The 18,889-nt window shown below is 41.8% G+C and overlaps 2 protein-coding genes across 3 annotated transcripts in view; one reads left to right on the top strand and one right to left on the bottom strand.

Moving 5' to 3' along the window:
• Window positions 1-1,194: 1,194 nt before the first annotated feature.
• LOC119723329 (F-box/WD repeat-containing protein 7-like) lies at window positions 1,195-3,426 on the bottom strand. Its single transcript, XM_038193903.1, has one exon. It carries the CDS (start codon window positions 3,420-3,422, stop codon window positions 1,875-1,877), a length of 1,548 nt encoding a protein of 515 aa, XP_038049831.1. The 5' UTR covers window positions 3,423-3,426; the 3' UTR covers window positions 1,195-1,874.
• Window positions 3,427-12,141: 8,715 nt separating this feature from the next.
• Window positions 12,142-18,889, top strand: part of LOC119723345 (nucleosome assembly protein 1-like 1) — a 43,141-nt gene continuing 36,393 nt past the window's right edge. For both annotated transcript variants that reach the window (XM_038193927.1, XM_038193936.1), the window contains exons 1-3: window positions 12,142-12,208; window positions 16,830-16,875; window positions 18,188-18,294. In XM_038193927.1, the coding sequence (XP_038049855.1) occupies window positions 16,850-16,875; window positions 18,188-18,294 (133 nt within the window). In that variant the 5' untranslated portion in view covers window positions 12,142-12,208; window positions 16,830-16,849. The remainder of the gene's footprint in view (window positions 12,209-16,829; window positions 16,876-18,187; window positions 18,295-18,889) is intronic.

The following is an 18,889-nucleotide window of genomic DNA, read 5'->3' on the forward strand; positions in this document are numbered from 1 at the left end:
TTTCTTTTTTTTCTTCCTTTTTTTTTTGGGTTGCTTTTCCAGGGGGGGGGGGGGGGCAAGTGCCCCCCCCCCCCCCCCCCCCCCCTCGCGACGCCCATGCCTATGTATCCTTGTTCCATCACGTTTGCATTCATATCGCGTAAATTGTGTTAGCAGAACGAAAATAACAACGACGCGAAGATTTACCTACCGATGGGTTCTAGATTTAGTCGGGCTTGTTTAAATTCAGTTCTTATCAACGATCACTTTAGATTTCTTTGTAAATGATGAGATCCTCAAGTATATTCAAAAAACTTGTTTGTCCTGAAAGACATTTTATTCTCTTCTACAAGTTTAAGTTTTCAACCGATGATGACCGCCAAAAATTATTTCATACATTTTCATCTTTGCACGAGTATAAGGAGTTCCACAAGTCCACATGTATTCCAAGCTTTTTGAAACTCAGAGGTCAATTTGTGGGTTACAGACCGATAGTCCGAAGGTTCGATAGTCCGAAGGTTCTTTAGTCCGAAGGGTCATTAGTCCGAAGGTTCGATAATCCGAAGGTTCGATAGTCCGAAGGGCCCATTAGTCCGAAAATAGAATAAGGTTAATTAATCCGAAGGTTCGATAGTCCGAATAGACGATAGGGTTCGATAGTCCGAATCGACAATAAGGTTCGATAGTCCGAAATGAGAATAAGGTTCGATAGTCCGAATTGAGAATAAGGTTCGATAGTCCGAATGGGCAATACGGCTCGTCAGTATGACACTTCGGACTATCGGACCTTGTTCTCAATTCGGACTATCGGACCTTGTTGTCGATTCGGACTATCGGACCTTATTGGCAATTCGGACTATCGGAGCTTATAGTCTTTTCGGACTATCCGTATCGATCCTTATTGTCAATTCGGAATAATGAACCTTCGGACTATTGAACCTTATTTTCGCTTAGGACTATTGAACCTTCGGACTGATTAACCTTATTCTAAACTCGGACTACCGAACCTTCGGATAAATGAACCTTCGGACTAATGAACCTTTGGATTAATGAACCTTCGGAATATTGCATCAAATGTTCGGATTAACGAACCTTATTTTATTTTCGGACTAACGAACCCCCTCTTATGGAAATTTTGTGCATTCGGACTATCGAACCTTCGGATTAAAGAACCTTCGGACTATCGGTCCTTCAGACTATCGGGCGGCCCCCCAATTTGTGGGTGACTAGTCAAGCGTTTCCCTGTATTCCCTTAGCCGGCTACCTGGTGGGATAGATGAGCCACGGGTATTGTGCAGGGATATGCTAATAACAATTTTACAGATACCTTTTTTTCGAGGGGGACCTTTTATCTAAAGAATGTCTCTAGGCCTCCACGCCTGTCAGTCACGTTTGCCATGTGTATATAACTATAAGCGAGTGTCATTCTGGTGCAAGCGTACAGTTTATATATGTCTATAGGTCTGATTCAAAACTAATTTTGTATCGACATGTATATTTTACCTAAAGGAATGAAATGTAAAAAATCAAAGCGTACATAATCGCAAATAAACTGCGACGTCATCATGAAACATTCGTCAAAACATTCTCATACACTGAGATGTATCAACTCTCAGTTAACTGTAGGTACAAATATTACCCGCGGTGACGTCACAAGCATGTTGCGGTTACTGTTGTATGCATGAATTACGAAACATTTCATAACGTTGCAGACATACTTAAAGAGCTGTAAAGCCAACAAAGTACATTGTAATCGTAATCGGCAAGTAAAGTTTGGTCAGCGTGTTGAGCTGCTATGCAAAACTAGCATACCAGTTCATATACACGGAGTCTTTCTCATAATAGTGAGAATCCAAGTTCACAAGGATATTGATGCCCGACTCACCCCCTCATCTTCACCAATAATGGTGAACTGCAATGTATGGTGCCTGGACGAGGCCCTCTTCCAAATTTTCACTAAAGTAATGAACGAAAGCCAGTTTAGTGTCACTCATCCAAAATTCGAAGAATTCCGTCTCCACATCGCGATGAAACATAATCCCTCTCAAAATGTTCACAACTTGGACGCCACTCTCTGTGTTAATCATCCACAATGAGCTGGCACCTGTCACCTTATCACAAGCAATCAATTTATTACCGCGGACACAACTCGAGTGCATCGTAGGTGTACTATCTCCAGCGGTCTTGGTCTCCCCAATGCACTTGCCCTCTAGGTTACAGACCCTAAGATTACCGTAATCTGACTGTGCCACGAGAAACTCACCAGTAAACGCACATGAAAGAGTTATTTCATCATCTGCGTCATCATCACAGCCTAAAGGAATGTTGAATGTCTTGCAGCACTCCCCTGATTTCACGTCATACATTTCTACTCTGTTGTCCCTATCACCAACGATGAGATTTCCGTTGCTGAGATGGCAGTATGTCAACGCCTCTACAAACTCACCCATCCGATGCGATGGACCTATGACATGCATACATACACCGCTCTGTGCATTCCATAACCGAATTGTTCGGTCAACATAAACAGCGGCTACCGTTTTATTCCGATAATCTACGTCTTCTAACAAAATATCTTTGGAATCGTCCGTCTCTCTGCGAAAAAGAAAACGAAGACCACTATTTAATGAACACCAAACTCGGATGTCACTGTCCTCACATGTGTCATAGCTGCCATCGCCAGGCCTAGGCCGAGCGACACTGACAATTGTGTCATCGTCAATAAACAATTTGGATACTGGAAGTCGATGACGAGACATAACCTGCAGTTGTTGCCCTGTTTTGGCAGAGTATGTACGAATCATCCCATCTCTACAACCTACAGCTATGGTGCCATTTCCAATTTTCAAACATTCGCTTTTGTCACAGATGTCTACGTGTATGGTGTGTTGTAGTTTCCCACTGTACATATCCCACACCATGACTGTGCCATTCGAAACTCCTCCTGCTAGGTAGGTACCCTCTCCATGTAGATTATATATCTGTAATTGACTCGTAGAATTCCATGAGGGACTGTATAGACCAGCACATCCCTCCGAGCCAAACTCGAAAGAGACAACGTGGTAACGATTATTCCTCCAGTTCCTTTCGAGATGATGTGCTTTCATGTAGGCCGTCTTCCATGTGCACGTGTCCATCAGTCCAGGCCAGTCAGAACCACTAACAATGGTATCGAACGAGAAGTTCACATCTTTACCATTGCTCTGCTTGTCAACAGGAATGAATGCAGTGCTTTCGTCAAGGTCTTCAGCTCTACCAAAGTGCCTCAATCCTTCTGCTTGACAAAGAGGGTGCCACAGAACATCATGATTGGCTGCTTCTCTCCAAGATTTATTGCACAACGCAACATGACAAAGATCTTTGGGCGTTAGATATTGCAGAACTTTATCCAGTATTTCATTTGGCAGACAAGCAAATTCCACTCGCTGAAGGTAGGATGCCATCGCTCACCAACTGTGAAAGAAAGAAATATATGAAATAGATATAAAACAGATGCCTGGGGATAGTTTGTTATTATTCAAGAGGATGATATGTTTTAAATGTATTCCCAGGGTATGTTTATATGGGACTAGCAGAAAGTGCACTACAAACAGTTCTATAAACTGGTGTTGTTGCTTATCTGCCTTGCATACCTGATTCTGATGTTCATACTCACACCCTGAGTGCAATCGTTCAATTGCGTGTCATTATACCTTTGACGTTAATGCTATTTCAGCTTTTTATTGCCGGGTGTTAGACTTAATAGATACATTGTGTAATGTGAAAACTCTCAACGAGGTCTGTCTGATCGGAGATGAATCACGGGCAGTGCCTCAAATTATCCTAAAGATGATACGGCAAAGCTACACAATGAACTCGATAGAAACTAGAAAGCACTGAGAACGCAAACCTCTGCCAAACCTGAACATTCTCCCGCCATATTGTCAGTACACCCAATAGAAATATATTCACTGGACTTCCATATTTTATTGCACATTCCCTACTCCTCCATAGTATAAAATGGTCGAGTCCATTGACCTGTTGGTTTTAATGGTGTGTGCGCTATGCACTCATAGACTGCACGCTGCGTTACCTACACACGTCTCTACACATAGCATATTCGCACATACAAAATGGCGAGGAATCCTTTAAAAAAATCCTGCATCCAGACGCAGATCCGGATCACTTCCATAATCTAATCGATCTGTACTTGTACAAAGGACCAATTTTCATGAAAATCCGTCCACTACATGAAAATCCGTCCACAACTTTTGGAGTTATCTTGATAAATAATGAAAGGTTTGCGGAAACACCATGTGCGAATAATTTCTCAACTAAGAGAATGGTTCTGAAAAGAACCAGAGTTATAAACTCGACGTTCCGGTCAGTATGCTCTGACCGTCTTCAGGAGAGTCAGAGCATACTGACCGGAACGTCGAGTTTATAACTCTGGTTCTTTTCAGAACCATTCTCTTAGTTGAGAAATTATTCGCACATGGTGTTTCCGCAAACCTTTCATTAGTTAGTATCTCCACCATGCAAAGCCTCAAATCTTACTTAGTTATCTTGTTAACGGACAAACCAACAAACCAACGCTGATGAAAACATAACCTCTTTGGCGGAGGTAATAGACCATTATCGTGTTGCGGCCATCTTGATTTTTTTGTGCATTGTCGAACTTTGGAACGCACATCGGCTGATACTCATACCCAGTACGTAGTACCTTTGTTGGACCTTGTGTAGTATCTTGCGCACTCCTTGGTGACCTACGGTCTTGCTTTCATGGAGTTCATCCTGGACACTTTCATTTAGGCATTGCATTGCCTCCCGTCATCCGATTCAAAGCGTCGACATAGAACTACTTGTTTGCATATTGGCCCGATAGGTCTTGGTTGGTGCCGACTCAGTGGAGAGTGTTTCCCACTCTGGTCTGTTCCCTCCTTTCCCCTTAAACTCTCATGATAAGCCCATAAATCGAATTACTGTTTCTCCCTCAGTCATGATAAGCCCATAAATCGAAGGATCATCTAACTGTTTCTCCCTCAGTTCCTTCGACGTCCAGAACTCCCTGTTGCATCCGGATCGAGTTTGCATTCTTGACCGAGTCAAAGCCATCCAGGACTCTGCCAGAACACTGCTTGTTCCTGTAGGTCTTTGCTGAACCTCTGCTGGTTCTACATCGCCCAAATCTGGCAAACTTCGGACAGGTTGCTCTATCCTGGTCCCCCTGGTGATGACATGAACCTTGTCTAAAGGTAGGCACGTGTGGTCTAGCAGTAGAGCACAGGATTTATGATCGTGAGGTTGTGTGTTCGAGCCCCGCCGTGGCCATGCGCGTTGTGCCCTTGAGTAAGACGCTTTACCTCAATTGCTCCTCTCAACCCAGAGGTTAAATGGGGGGAAGGTAACAGACTCGTGGAGGAGGTATGGGCAGCAGCATATGAGTCTGGCCCAATCGCCAATGAAAGAGAGAACACAGATTCGTCCCCTTTACCTTTTTTTTTTTTTTTTTTTTTTAACTTTTCTGATGAGAAGAAATTTCCCAACTGTTCTCTTCTGCAGGAAAGGTTTATTTGGCGTCACCATTCCCCGTCGGACTCCCTCTATCTCGTTCACTACCTCCGGCCTGGGTTCCTTTACCCTGACACCAACATTCGTCTTCCTCTCCGCGGATCTTACTGGTGACCACACAGGAGGTGAGGAGGGTGTCACCGCAGGGTGTAGCCGAATGCCGGCTCTGCTGATCACCCTTGCCGGTGTTGCCTTAAAGTATCCCATACTCTCTTCCATCATCCTGTCTCTGCCGTCCATTGTTGCTTCTACCAGCTATTCTCCATAATACGTCCACTGCTGAATTCTGCTATCCGCAAGTCACTGCTTCAGGTGGATCAGTCCTGATCCTTTCACCCTGTGGTTCCTGTCACGTTGCCATCGGTGAGTCTTACCGCTGCCACCAATGTAAAGTGCGTCAGTTTTGAACGGAGCATACATGTACATGTACAGTACATCATACACGCCATCATACTGTACTGCTTGTGGATGCATGTACCGTGTAAGGTCAGCTACGTCCGCAAAGAGAATAGCTACTATGTGTGCGACGTGAAACCACGTTGTTTACCAAGAATAGTTTCCATCTCTTCAGATTATGCATGTCCGGGAACCAGACTATTTACCAACTGTTTTGGGACATATTATGCCAGCTTCTCAAAAAGTCATATTTTTGAAGAAACAATGTGAACTTGCCGAAGTAAAATACCTAAATACTTTCATATATTAATAACATAAGGTACTGAACACAATCCCATTTTACTGAATTACAAAATAAAACATTGCATTAGAGTCCGACCCTCCTTCAAGTCCAAAACAAAAAATGAGATCACAGAATTAAAAAGGGACGCCCTTACACCATTTAACAATGGGACTTTTTGCCTCCAACTCTTTATTGCAGAATAACCAGCGTCAATCTTATCAATGCTTGTTTCAGCTTGACTGACAATGACATGTAAGAATTCGATTATTTTGATGACAACAATTTCTTTTAACATGTCTTTTTAAAGGTACACTACATTTTTTCGTCATTGCATTTCATAATTATCTTTAAACCATTTAGTAAGCTTTTTCACAATAATTCGTTCAGATATTTTTCGGATATCTGCAAATGGTCAGCTCTATCTTCAAATGTGCGCCCCCCCCCCAAAAAAAAATAGGGTAGGAGCTATCAAAATAGGGTAGGTAGGGTAACCTGGGGCAGAACTATTATTTTTTACCTAATCAATATAACTTTTTAATGTGCCCTGTACTTACTTTTGTTCCCACCTGAATTTATGACAATTTCCATTTAAAGTTAAACCAATCCTGTTTCGCGGATGATTCATTAAGCCTGGGCTGCCATGTAACTGAATCAAACTACACGTACGACTGAACTGAGAAAGTTGTTCGGATTTGGGAATGCACGTTTATATACTTCTTGTATTCAACACACAATGATGTAAGCTGTACTGTACGAACTATGAAGTGCCCTTTGCCCCGGCGGCCTTCGTACGTACATGTCGTAACGCCGGCTCTTTTGATACCGTTGCAAACGAATATCGTCTGGAGCGCCTGGTGGCAAAAACACACATTTATCGGGAAAGTTTATCTTTTAATAATATGCGGAGGTTACTCACTTATATTTTGTTGACAAAATAATATCACTCAATCATCAGAGGGGGAAACTTCAAGCGCTTGTTACCAGAGGTAATAACATTGACAACATGTTTCGTTTTACAGGTTTACATACACACGATTCCGTTGCGTAAACAGCGCCCTCTCTGTGAACTTAGACTTGTGTATCAGTCTATAATGATATACAATCTGTACTATTGTCGAGTTTCGGTTCGAAAAGAAAACAATTCTATAAAATCATGTTTTAAACAATAAAAAAGTTACTCACTTTTCAATGAGACATCAACGGACAAAGGATCGCCCACGTTAATTGTCAAATGATGACCTTTCAGTTATCGTGCACAACTTATGGGTGTATCGAAAATGCGTCCAGTACCAACCTCGTCCCCAGGGCTTGCTCTATTTTCAACCTCGTTGAAAGCCCTGGAATGGAAATTGCTTCCTGTATGTATCCTGACTCGATACCGCAATTAGCAAGAAATGGAACTATATCGTATACTTGGTGTTGTTATTTCCAACGTGTATTACATGTTTTCACGTTCAGTATTTATATTACGTCAACACCCTCTCGAAAATAATCTTTCCTTTCGCTCGCACCCCCGCCCTGCAAACAGGACGCTGGGATACTCTGATGAATTCACGCTCTGATTGGTTGGATTTTGCGTGACCAGTGACCTGCGTGTCATCACGGTTATGACTCTGCAAGGTTTGAAACGGCCGTTAAGAGTTTAATAAGACTGATTCGTTACTCTTTTATTCCAGTTAGAGATGTTTTTTTTCGTTGAAAAGCGTAATAATGTAGGAAATTCTGTAAACCTTATCTGTGTTGTAAATTTACAATTCCCGTCACTTGCTCGTGCTCCGTTTCGAATCACGAATGGTCGGATTTCATTATGCGACCCTCAAAATTGTGTCCACATGGTCCGCCATGAAACAGAAATCACACCCGGTATGGTTATGTGCGCATTTCAGAGGGAAAATTTCGGATAGCATTTGCGCACATTGTCTAACTGCGGTCTTGAACAGCTGCAGTCAGGTACTTTATACATAGGTCATAGGCCACTTCCTGCACAAGATTATGTGAACTTGAGCTCATCAGCTGTTTCGCGTGAACAGATTTGCTGATTAATTAGGCAAGACCACGCCTCTTGACCTCCTAGATTTTGACCAATCAGTGAGTGCTTTTTATACCCGGTCTTCGGTCATTCACCCATTGCGCGTCATAGACAACGGATAATAAAAATGTGTCACGCGCTCTGTGTCATGTGTTGCGCGATATCGCGCCCGGCCTGTTGTATTACAAAACACTGCATTCGAATTGACCAATCAATTTCCGTTTAATCCTTATATAGAAATGAATGACGTCACGATTTAGTAAAATCGATTTGGATGGCGCGCGGCTTGCATAAATTTGCATGTAAGGAGACTGCCAGACGTTCTCCAGGAGTTGGCTCCGTGGATAACGGGTGTGATGATACTCAGACTACATATTGGGTGGATAAGATTGTAACATTCTAACTTTGAAGAAAATCGTGTTTAATTCGTAACTCACGCCGCGACGAATTGATTCTGTTCTTGCCCCAGACACCATACACACAAAAACAAGCGCTGATGTAAAGCATAGGACGGCAACAAACTTTTCCTCATTTTCATACGTATCCAATATTTTTAATTGTATATGCTAAAGATCGAAAACCAGTGTGAGAGAGCAAGTAGTGGTGGGAGCGTACTGCTCGAAACCCTGGGAACGAGGGTGGCAGGCGCGGATCCAGAGGGGGGGGGGGGGGGGGGGAGGGGGTAAAAAAACCCCCATCTATGTCAAAAAATAAATTCTCATACAAATTCCTAAAAAATAAGTCGAAAACCCCCCCTGCTGTGACACCCCCCCCCAAAATTATACTGGTCTAATGTCCGCCTTTCAAAATACGGTACACCATTCTGTGGGCAAGTTCGCGCAAGGACTATAGTTAACCATTGGTCGACTAACGCTTGCTCGAACTCTGTCTAGTCGACGATGGTTAACTACGCTAGTCGACTATTTGGAACCAACCTACTGGGGCTGGTTGCATCGCTGGTAACCATAGCCGCGCGCGTTCATAACGTACAGCAGGGAGCCAGGATCCAGACGTTTTGCAATGACATTTTGACCAGCGTTCGACTAGAGACGTTCGCACTTTGATATTAGTGCGCAGGCGTAAGGTACGTCACAAATCAACCACTAGTCGACTAATGGTCCTTGCCCGAACTTGGCCTGTAATGAGTGTTAATAATCGTCTAATTTGAACAGCGCCCCCTATTGAATATGCTAAAGATACCAGCCTAAAGAAAAAGGTACCAGCCCCCCCCCCCCCCCCCCCCCCCCCCCCCCCCCCCCCCCCCCAGTTTTTGATTTTACGGAGGCCAAGCGTCCGGAGAAAAAAAACGTGTGTACATTTTAAGATTTTTTGGCTGATGACCCCCCCCCCCCCTTTCGAAAATTCCTGGATCCGCCCCTGGGTGGTCAGTGCTCGATCTCAGGTCGAATCCTACAGACTGGTTCATTCCCAGTCCCTCCTTTGTCCTTCGGAATTTGACAGGTAGCTAGCAATGAATCCTGAATGGATGAGGAGGTTTCCCTTACTAATGTATGCAATTATATGCAGTACTTGCATAGGTCTGATTCACACCCCTAGAATTCAAAATCACAATGATAATGTTTGCGCGTAACCAGCCTATCCGCTCTGTACACAAGCACCCCCTCACCGGCAAAGGAAGTACAGTTGGGGGTGACCAACCGACGCCATCTGGCCTGACTGCAATTCATTTGCCGCGAAGCGCGGCCACTGCGTGTAAATAGTACAAATCCCCTGGTGTACGTACGTCACACACAAGGAACGTTGCGCGTCAACCAGCGAAATGTCCCTCCCATGGGACGTCTTTGTTAGGTGAAAGGGTGCCCTCTTTTGGTAGCGCACGGAGCTCATTGCAAAATGGCAAAAAGGCTAGCTGCGAATGTGAGTGCAGCCTGTGATGATGAGGACGAATTTTCCACATATTTAATCTGCATTTCCACATTAAATCATGTAATTATTGTTTCCCGTTCTTCTTAGAAGAATACAGGGTTACCTGGATAAATGATTTTCCCTTAATTAAAAAGGAATTATTACATCAGGGTTCGACCTTAACTTTTTTGTTCACTAGCCAGCCTACTGAAATGGACTCTAAGCTAGCCCGCGGGCATTTTGCCTAGCCCGCATTTTTTTTTATCTCAAATACAAAATGGCGTATTTTCTGGCTCAATTCTGAGGCAATTTTTTCAGTGTTTTTGATTAACAGATCTAATAATTTAAAGGGAATATACAACATTTGCAAACATCGAAAAAAAAACTACCAAGTTTTTGCGAAATACCTTAATAGGATGTTGGTAAATGACAGTCTAAAGCATCCTGTAAAATTATGGCACCTGGTATACTGTCATTTTCAAGAAAAGTTGTATTTTTATATCAATTTCCAACGCTGATCGGCCGATCAGCGTTGGAAACAACTGGCTTTTTTTCAAATACTGGCCCCAATTGACCATTGCACTTGTTTGTAATCGATTACAAACCTATGAACGGGTACGAGCCAGCTAGACTGGTTCCCTGACCTTACAATTCCCCAATGTATGTAAACTGCTCTGTTTCTTCTTATATGGAGTCAGGGAACCAGACAACAGGAAAATGATCGTTTTTCTTGGTTTTTATAGCATTTTTGAACCCAAAACCTCCAAAAAGTCAGTGTAACTATATTTGCTTTATATTTCCAACCCCCCAATTCCATCCATTTCTGAAAATTACAGCAAAAGCAAATGATGTATATTCCCTTTAACCCTTTAAAACAGTTGCTAAAATTAGACACAAATTGATGGGGTTTTCTTTCTGAATTTAAGGACATATTTCTTCCTGTACGTTCATCTTTGCCGTATCCCGATATTTTTTCACTCGCCAGCCGGGCTACTTAAGGAATAGTTTGACTCGCCGCTGTTTTGACTAGCATTTGGCTAGCGGGCTACTGCTAATTTCGAACCCTGAATTACATTCACAAAAAGCGCATCAAACGAGCAAGTTAATTCTTCCACGCACTCATGAACATTTGTGAAATTGATGATCCATGCTATCAGAATAGACTTAGAGCTGGATAGGGGTTTGATCAAACCTCGGGAACAAATCCCCCTATGGTCTCATAGCATAGTATCATCGACCCTGATCATCACAAAGTGGCCAGTCTTATAATTTTGCTAGATCAGATCTCTCCGTCATTGGCGCCTTATGCCAAAATGGGTCGTAATTATCTTCTGCCAAAATGGGTCGTAATTTTGAGGTAAGAACGAATAAGTTTCGTTCGATAGCTTGAGATTAGTGGATAATGGAAAAATAATTTGTTCCCGACAATTTTGACTATTGCTTTCAGGAAGCGAGAGGGCGCCCTCTATGATACTGCCAAACGGTGAATGGGGAATTTTCGGGTACTTGGGGGGGGGGGGGGGGGGGGGGGGCTTGTTCTTAATAGTTAGTTGGGAGACAAATGATTCTAAATTTTTATTTGAAAAAAATAGCATATTTGCAGGATCCATTTAAAGGTACTACACCCCCTCCCCCAACAAAGGTGTTTTCTTGTTTGTAAACTTGTTTTGAAATCAAAGATAACGATTCTGTAGTTCGATCTACTCAGCCCCCGGCCCGCTTTTCTAATTTGTGACGAAACAAAAACCAGGATACTATAGAACCATTACATGATAGATCAGAGTGCGCAAAAAAATAGTATGTAAGCAAATAAATAAACAAAAAACCCAAAAGAAACAGAAAGTAATCCATAAATTATTTTATTATTATAATGCATAAATGATGCGCATGCATGCGTGTGAATTGTGCAGAAAGCCGCAGCGCGCCACAAACTCACGATACACGAAAAATCGCGGGAAATTTCCTTCTCCTTAGCCATTTTGTTTCGTCTCCTTTCATTGGCTGAATGTCACCCTTGACGCTCTCTTAAACCAATCATGTTGCAATTTACGTAAGTACAGCGCCATATTGGCAAACCAGATCGGAACGTGAGTTTTGCACAACAGGTAAAAGTAAATCCATTAAAATTGTGATTTATCATAATAACCACGAAATTGTTTTCGTATTTGTACTAGTTTAGTAATTTTAAAGTGAACAAACACCATTATCCTTCTGAATGGTATTTTAATAGCATGCCAAGATGTTATTATTTCTCTTTTAAATAATGGAGCATGACATGACCACGATGTCGCCGCGCCTAAGCTACGTGAATTTGTGTTATTTCGAAATGTCATCCATTTTGGACATGCTTGTCCTGTCCGACCACACGAGTAGCGGCCAATCGGATTTTGTTCACGTCAAAATCACCCCATCAATTGGGTCCTGATACTACTTTTTACTAGACTTCTTCTGTTCGTTTGGGGGTGATATTCGAGTTGAACACTGGATGGCACTGCAGTTTTTAGAACAATTTCGGTGTCGAGCATGAACATGAATCATGATGAATGAACAGATGAAACTTGAAATGAAAGTCTGTTTCGGAAAGAATGTTGCAACCTGACCCTGCTTTTGTTGCTTTGGCGATCGTGTAGTGTAGGGCCCCAGTTTTGTTTTGATCAAATTAAAGGCGAAGATATTTTTATTGCTCAAAAATTACCTTTTCAATCAAAAGCAGACTTCTGTCAATTCTAACATGTCTAATGACAGCTGTTTTTGAATTTTGGACAGTTTCTTGGGATAGAAATCACGATTTTCCTGCGAGGTTTACTGCCGGTTGGTGCCTTGCGATTCAGCGCGCGGTGATTGCAATCTTCATTTTGGGGTTACGTGTAGTCTCCGCGCTGTCATCATGGTCATCATGGTCATTGTCATTTTACCCCCAAATTTCACTCAAAAAATCATAACCATGCCCTTTTCTAGTCCGAGTAACTTGGACCCAACTTATCGCCTTTTTTAACATTTGGACATGGTCTGGCGATAGTGGGGTCCAAGCTAATACCGCGACCTGGACAACATCGTCCTGTCACTGTCCCAAAAACCAACATTTTCCAACAAAAACATCAGATTTCACCTTCAAAACGGCCTCCAAATGACTAGATATGCCACCTGAGGTACAAGTAGACATCGATAATTAAGATGGTTGTACTGAAGTTTACTTACGATCCGGAAAAAAAGTGAAATTTTCCGTTCATTTCGGAGAGCTCCCCTCGCGATCTTGAACACGTTAAATTTCCGATCGTGTTTAACGTTTGAACGACGCGATTTCTTGTACATGCCCAGCATACATTCGATGGTCCCCGTATCCCGAGTGCGATTCCGTTACCGAGCGCGCGCGATGCATCGATTATGATAATGAGTCACGTTTGTAAACACATACACTGTACAAGTGCATTTCGAACTGTAAAAGGGAATCGGGAACCAGCTTGAACTGGTACCCGCCATAAAAGCTGCGCTAGTTCCCGACTCCCTATTATCGTTTGAAATACACATGTGTTTACAAACGTGATCCAGTCTACTCATCATAATCGATGCATCGCGCGCGCTCGGTAACGGAATCGCACTCGGGATACGGGGACCATCGAATGTACGCTGGGCATGTACAAGAAATCGCGTCGTTCAAACGTTAAACACGATCGGAAATTTAACGTGTTCAAGATCGCGAGGGGAGCTCTCCGAAATGAACGGAAAATTTCACTTTTTTTCCGGATCGTAAGTTAACTTCAGTACAACCATCTTAATTATCGATGTCTACTTGTACCTCAGGAGGCATATCTAGTCATTTGGAGGCCGTTTTGAAGGTGAAATCTGATGTTTTTGTTGGAAAATGTTGGTTTTTGGGGCAGTGACAGGATGATGTTGTCTAGGTCACGGTATTAGCTTGGACCCCACTATCGCCAGACCATGTCCAAATGTTAAAAAAGGCGATAAGTTGGGTCCAAGTCACTCGGACTAGCCCTTTTCTATGACATACCTGTTTATTCAGAATGTCACAATTTGTCCTGTCATTTTCCTTCTTTTTCAATGCCTTGAAATAAACTTGGATATGACTTAATCATTCTCAGTGGAATAGCATGGTCATTTTTATTGGGGGGGGGGGTAAAATTTTTGAAAAGGGCACTTGCACATCCGTTGTGAAATGTAGACAGATTTTTTCTCCGGACACTTATCCTCCATAAAATAAAAAAGCGGGGGTGGGGGGGGGGGGGGGGGGGGGGGGGGGGGATGGTACCGTCTGTCCATGGGGGCGCTGTTCAAAACCAACGATTTTGCAACGGCCAATATATGGTGCTTTTCAGGGTGATACATGTGCGAAATTCAGAAAAGGGCACCAAAAACGGCAGATGCTACTCAAAAAGGCACAACGTCTTTTAAAAAAAGGCACTTGTTCAGAAAGAAAGGGCACTTCTTAAAAAAACGGGGCACTCTTTACAAATTATTAAGTGGTCTGATCCAATTGTGACAAATATCGTGCATTTTCGTGACAAAACCATGAAAATTGGCAGGCCTGGTTGAACCTAAAAAGGGTTTAACATATTTTTATGGGATGGATCTATGGATTTGCCTATTGTGGGGCGGAGCTTTATTTGAAAAGGGGTGCACAAAATCCCCAAAAACTGTTTGATTGAACTTAAAGGGAATACACAACATTTTCAAACATTGGAAAACAAACTACCAAATTTTTACGAAATAGCTAGGATGTTGGTAAATGAAAGTCTGAAGCATCCTGTAAAATTATGGCACCTGGTGTGAAGTCATTTCCAAGAAAATTGGTATTTTGTATAAATTTCCAACGGTGGTCGGCCGACCACCGTTGGAAAAACCCTAACTATTTTTCAACTACTGCTCCAAATTTACCCTTTTTTCAGTCCAAATTGTGTTTGCTATTGGTTCCATGTTCATGAACTGGTGCAGACCAGCTAGATTGGTTTCCTTACCTTACAATTTTCTGGCATCTATAAATTGATGCATTTTATCTTAAGTGGAGTCAGGGAACCAGACTACTTGAACATTTTTGTTTTTCCTGGTTTTTCCAGCATTTTTTGAACACAAAACTTCAAACTTGTCAGTGTAACAATATTTGATCTATTATACTTACCCCTCAAATAGTTCATTTCTGTAAATTACAGCAAAAGCCAATGATGTACGTTCCCTTGAACCATTGTTGAAGAGTTGGCGTTAATTTGTTTGCATGTTTGCATCATTATAAATGTACATGTAATGGTCATGAGTAGTATAAATACACTTGTACTGAGTAGCACGAATTGCAGTGTTTTTATTTAGGACTTGGGGTTGTATGATACATACAAAGAACAAAGAACATCTTCCAAACGTCTTCTCAAAGCTTTACATGTATGCACATGTAAAATGTACCTGATTAGACTGAAATTTCATGATACATGTACAAGTACATATATGTACACATTTTCCACCACGTACATGTCTGACTGACATGACCACATATAGTGTACATGTACTTGTGCCACGCTTCCAGAGACATTTTGTACTCCCTATCATCATGGTCATGTGACAGAGGACTTGGGTGAAAGTGTCTGTGATAGCAGTTACATTGAAGGAAATCATCCTGCATGTACATGGACATGCTTATTAAACCATGGAGGAAGGACAACACATGAGCAGTGTATCAGTATTCATATCATATACATGTACGTGTACATGTACATGTATGTGATATCTTGATGACATTTTTGTGTCCAGTTGTTGATGGAAGCAGCTTCTGAAATAATAATCATTATGTAATGTCATTACAAGGAACCCTCCTATCCTTTTGCACTTCCAAAATCTTACAGTTTTTAAAAAAGTGTACAACCCATGTTTTGACACTGCCTGAAGTATACACACTATGACTCTAACAACAGGTGCAGTGAGCGTCTGTTCTCGACGATTACATCCGTTTGTTTCATATGTCTGTCGGCTGATTTTGACCGAGGTAGTCTGATTACATATGTCTGACCCATTAGTTTTGACGGGAAACATTGTCTTTCCCATGATGTCCGACGGACAATGGTGTCTGACCGATTGGTTGGAAACAACTGGCTGTTGGACAAAATGGGTCAGACAGGATCATCATGAAAACATGCCACTTCCCTCCCCGCGACATACATGTACATGTACCCAGGTTGTGATGTCACCTAATGGTACATGGACATATGACCTCATAACGGTCCTCCCCCGTACTGATCAGTACGTCTGCCCACCTCAACTGAGAACTATGACAGATATGCTTTCTTTATCTGACATCATATCCTGTTGTCCCTGAAGGTTCATTCTCTGAAACTCTATAAAAATGTCCCCATTTTTCTACTTCTGTCATCTCTCCTCCTGAACACAGTGGTGAGCTGTAAACTGCTTCAGCCCTATGTTCTGTGGTTCAGAACTTTCTTCTAATTTCTTCGTACACTCTCGCTACACTCTTCATACTTTGCTGTCTGGTACCCAGAGGTAGACCGAGAAGCCCCAACTGAATGTATTCTTGTTTTGTAAGCCCAGCCCTCCAACATTTATTATGTTTGTCTTTCATTTTTGAGATTGATTCCTACGTTGTAGAAAATCACTTCAATTTGCAGATTCAGCATACTGTATTCTGTTCATTTTTACTACAGACCAGAGTGAATACATGTGTGTACCAATTGTAGTAACTGTTATACTTGTATCTGATTGTTTTTGCAGAATCCTGAGGAAGTTCTATTATGACGGATCAAGGTGGAGCTGACAGGTAAAGTGATAGACTTTGGATTAGGGCGTTCCTTTTTAATTCTATGGTTTAATTCTATGTTTGCCTTGGTCGGTTGATTGATCGGTCGAAAAAACAAATCTGGGGTAAAAAAAATGAATGCACAAAAGGCATAATAAAATGACGCAAACTGTTGCATATATGACTGTGCACGACCAGTAACACGTTTGCGCAATTTTTAGAGGTGGATGGATTTGATATTAGATTATATAACCACCTCACTTTGACTTAGGAAAGTTGTTTATTACTTTACTTGTAACTTTTATCGATGATTACATGTAATAAAGTGATGTAAGGACTTGAACAAGTTGAATACACATTACCCCCAATGCGGCATGTAGTCTGGTTCCCAGACCGAATATTGACTATATATATAACGGCACGTGACCAAAATGGGAGGAATGCCTCCCATTTCTGAAAATGTCTGAAGTTTGCAGAATGCATATCTTGTGCTGATGATTACCCTCGCCTTCGGCTCTGATGATAATCAGCATCCAGACTCCAACCAGTCTTAAACAGAGTGTTTAAAACCTCCGAAGCACACATTCATTCCCTTATTCATGGTAGAGTTCGTGAATACTTGGACCAACAAACGGATGATAAAAAAAGCACATGCAATACTTCCCCCCCAAACTTGACACTTTTGATGTTAACTATTTCCATTTTATGTAGAAGTGTTGAATGAATAGCCGCTTTGTAAGATTGATCCTAAGCACCGTTGATATATTGATGTGAATCGATTATTCCATATTATTTTGGTATCGATATCGCCGATAGCAAGTTTTTAATCACATCGAAATATCAAAATCGTCCATATTGAGGAAAGATTTACAAAATTTTGAAACTGTGTCAGATTATCGTCAAAATACATCTCCCATTTGTGCTTTTACTTTGTGTTTAACGTTTGTATAATGAAATAACACTCGGCGGCAACTTGTGCTTGTGACTCAAAAATAAAAACATGGCGAAATGCCAAGTGGCGTTGCATTGTGCTCTGCGTTCGCTGGAATTTGCAGTCTCTCCCAGTGTGCCTCGAAAGAAACCACCCCTTCTGGACAAACACTCAGTGCTGAGATTTGTTTTTGACAGTTTGAGCAATATGCTCCAGAGAAAGGTGTGGAAAATTGGGACTTAATATTATTTTTTTAATCAAAGTGTCATCTTTATGGTCTTTAACTTTTTACATGGGTTAATCGATATATCAAATATTCCGGATATTGGATTTCCGATATATCGATTATTGAAACTTCTGATATCGATGGTTCTTAATTGATCCTGTGTTTGCTTTTTCCAGCATGGATACCGGTGATACAGTGCTGACCATTGATGCCGGTGCTCAGGGTGATTCTGTGGACGTGGATGGAGTAGAAGTAATTGATCCATTAGCTGAGAAGGCTACAAGTATGTAAACAACATTGTCAAGATGTCACACCATTCCCAACAAACGCAAATTGGCGATGTCACTGCATATTTTCGAGAAAACAAAAGCAAATTAGTGATGTCATAGCAAGTTTTCGAGCTGCGAATATATTGAAGTTGAATGTAATATGGACTGCTGTGGTCCAATGGTTAAGGTGTTTGACTCGCGTTTAGATTTTTGGTATAAAGCACCATATAACCACCGCATTATTATTATTTTCCCTATTAATTTTGCTGTAATTATTCATGATGGTCAAATGACTTGGCATGTAGTATGAAGCGGCCTGTATGCCTATAAACCTGAGACATAATGACGCCATGCTTTGTTTACAGGGGCGCTTTCTAATGGGAAGTAGATTATGTTGAGGGGAAGTCATGCCCATCTGACTTCTGTAAGAAAGCAAACCAGTAAACAAAGTGTCATGTCAATATTTTGTAGAGCTATAGCTGCATGTTGCTAGAGGGTTCAGTGTACTGATGTGTTCAGTCAGAGTTAGAGGCAATGGGTTTATATCGATTGCGTCAAATTTATCCGGCCCTGAATCAAGACAAACTGGAATCCCTATATTGTCAATCA

Source organism: Patiria miniata, unplaced genomic scaffold, assembly GCF_015706575.1.
Source record: "Patiria miniata isolate m_02_andy unplaced genomic scaffold, ASM1570657v1 HiC_scaffold_1, whole genome shotgun sequence".
Classification (NCBI taxonomy): domain Eukaryota; kingdom Metazoa; phylum Echinodermata; class Asteroidea; order Valvatida; family Asterinidae; genus Patiria; species Patiria miniata.

What these genes read in the sequence shown, in the direction of transcription:
- LOC119723329 (XM_038193903.1), bottom strand. Translation starts at nt 3,422, where the DNA reads ATGGCATCCTACCTTCAGCGAGTGGAATTTGCTTGTCTGCCAAATGAA.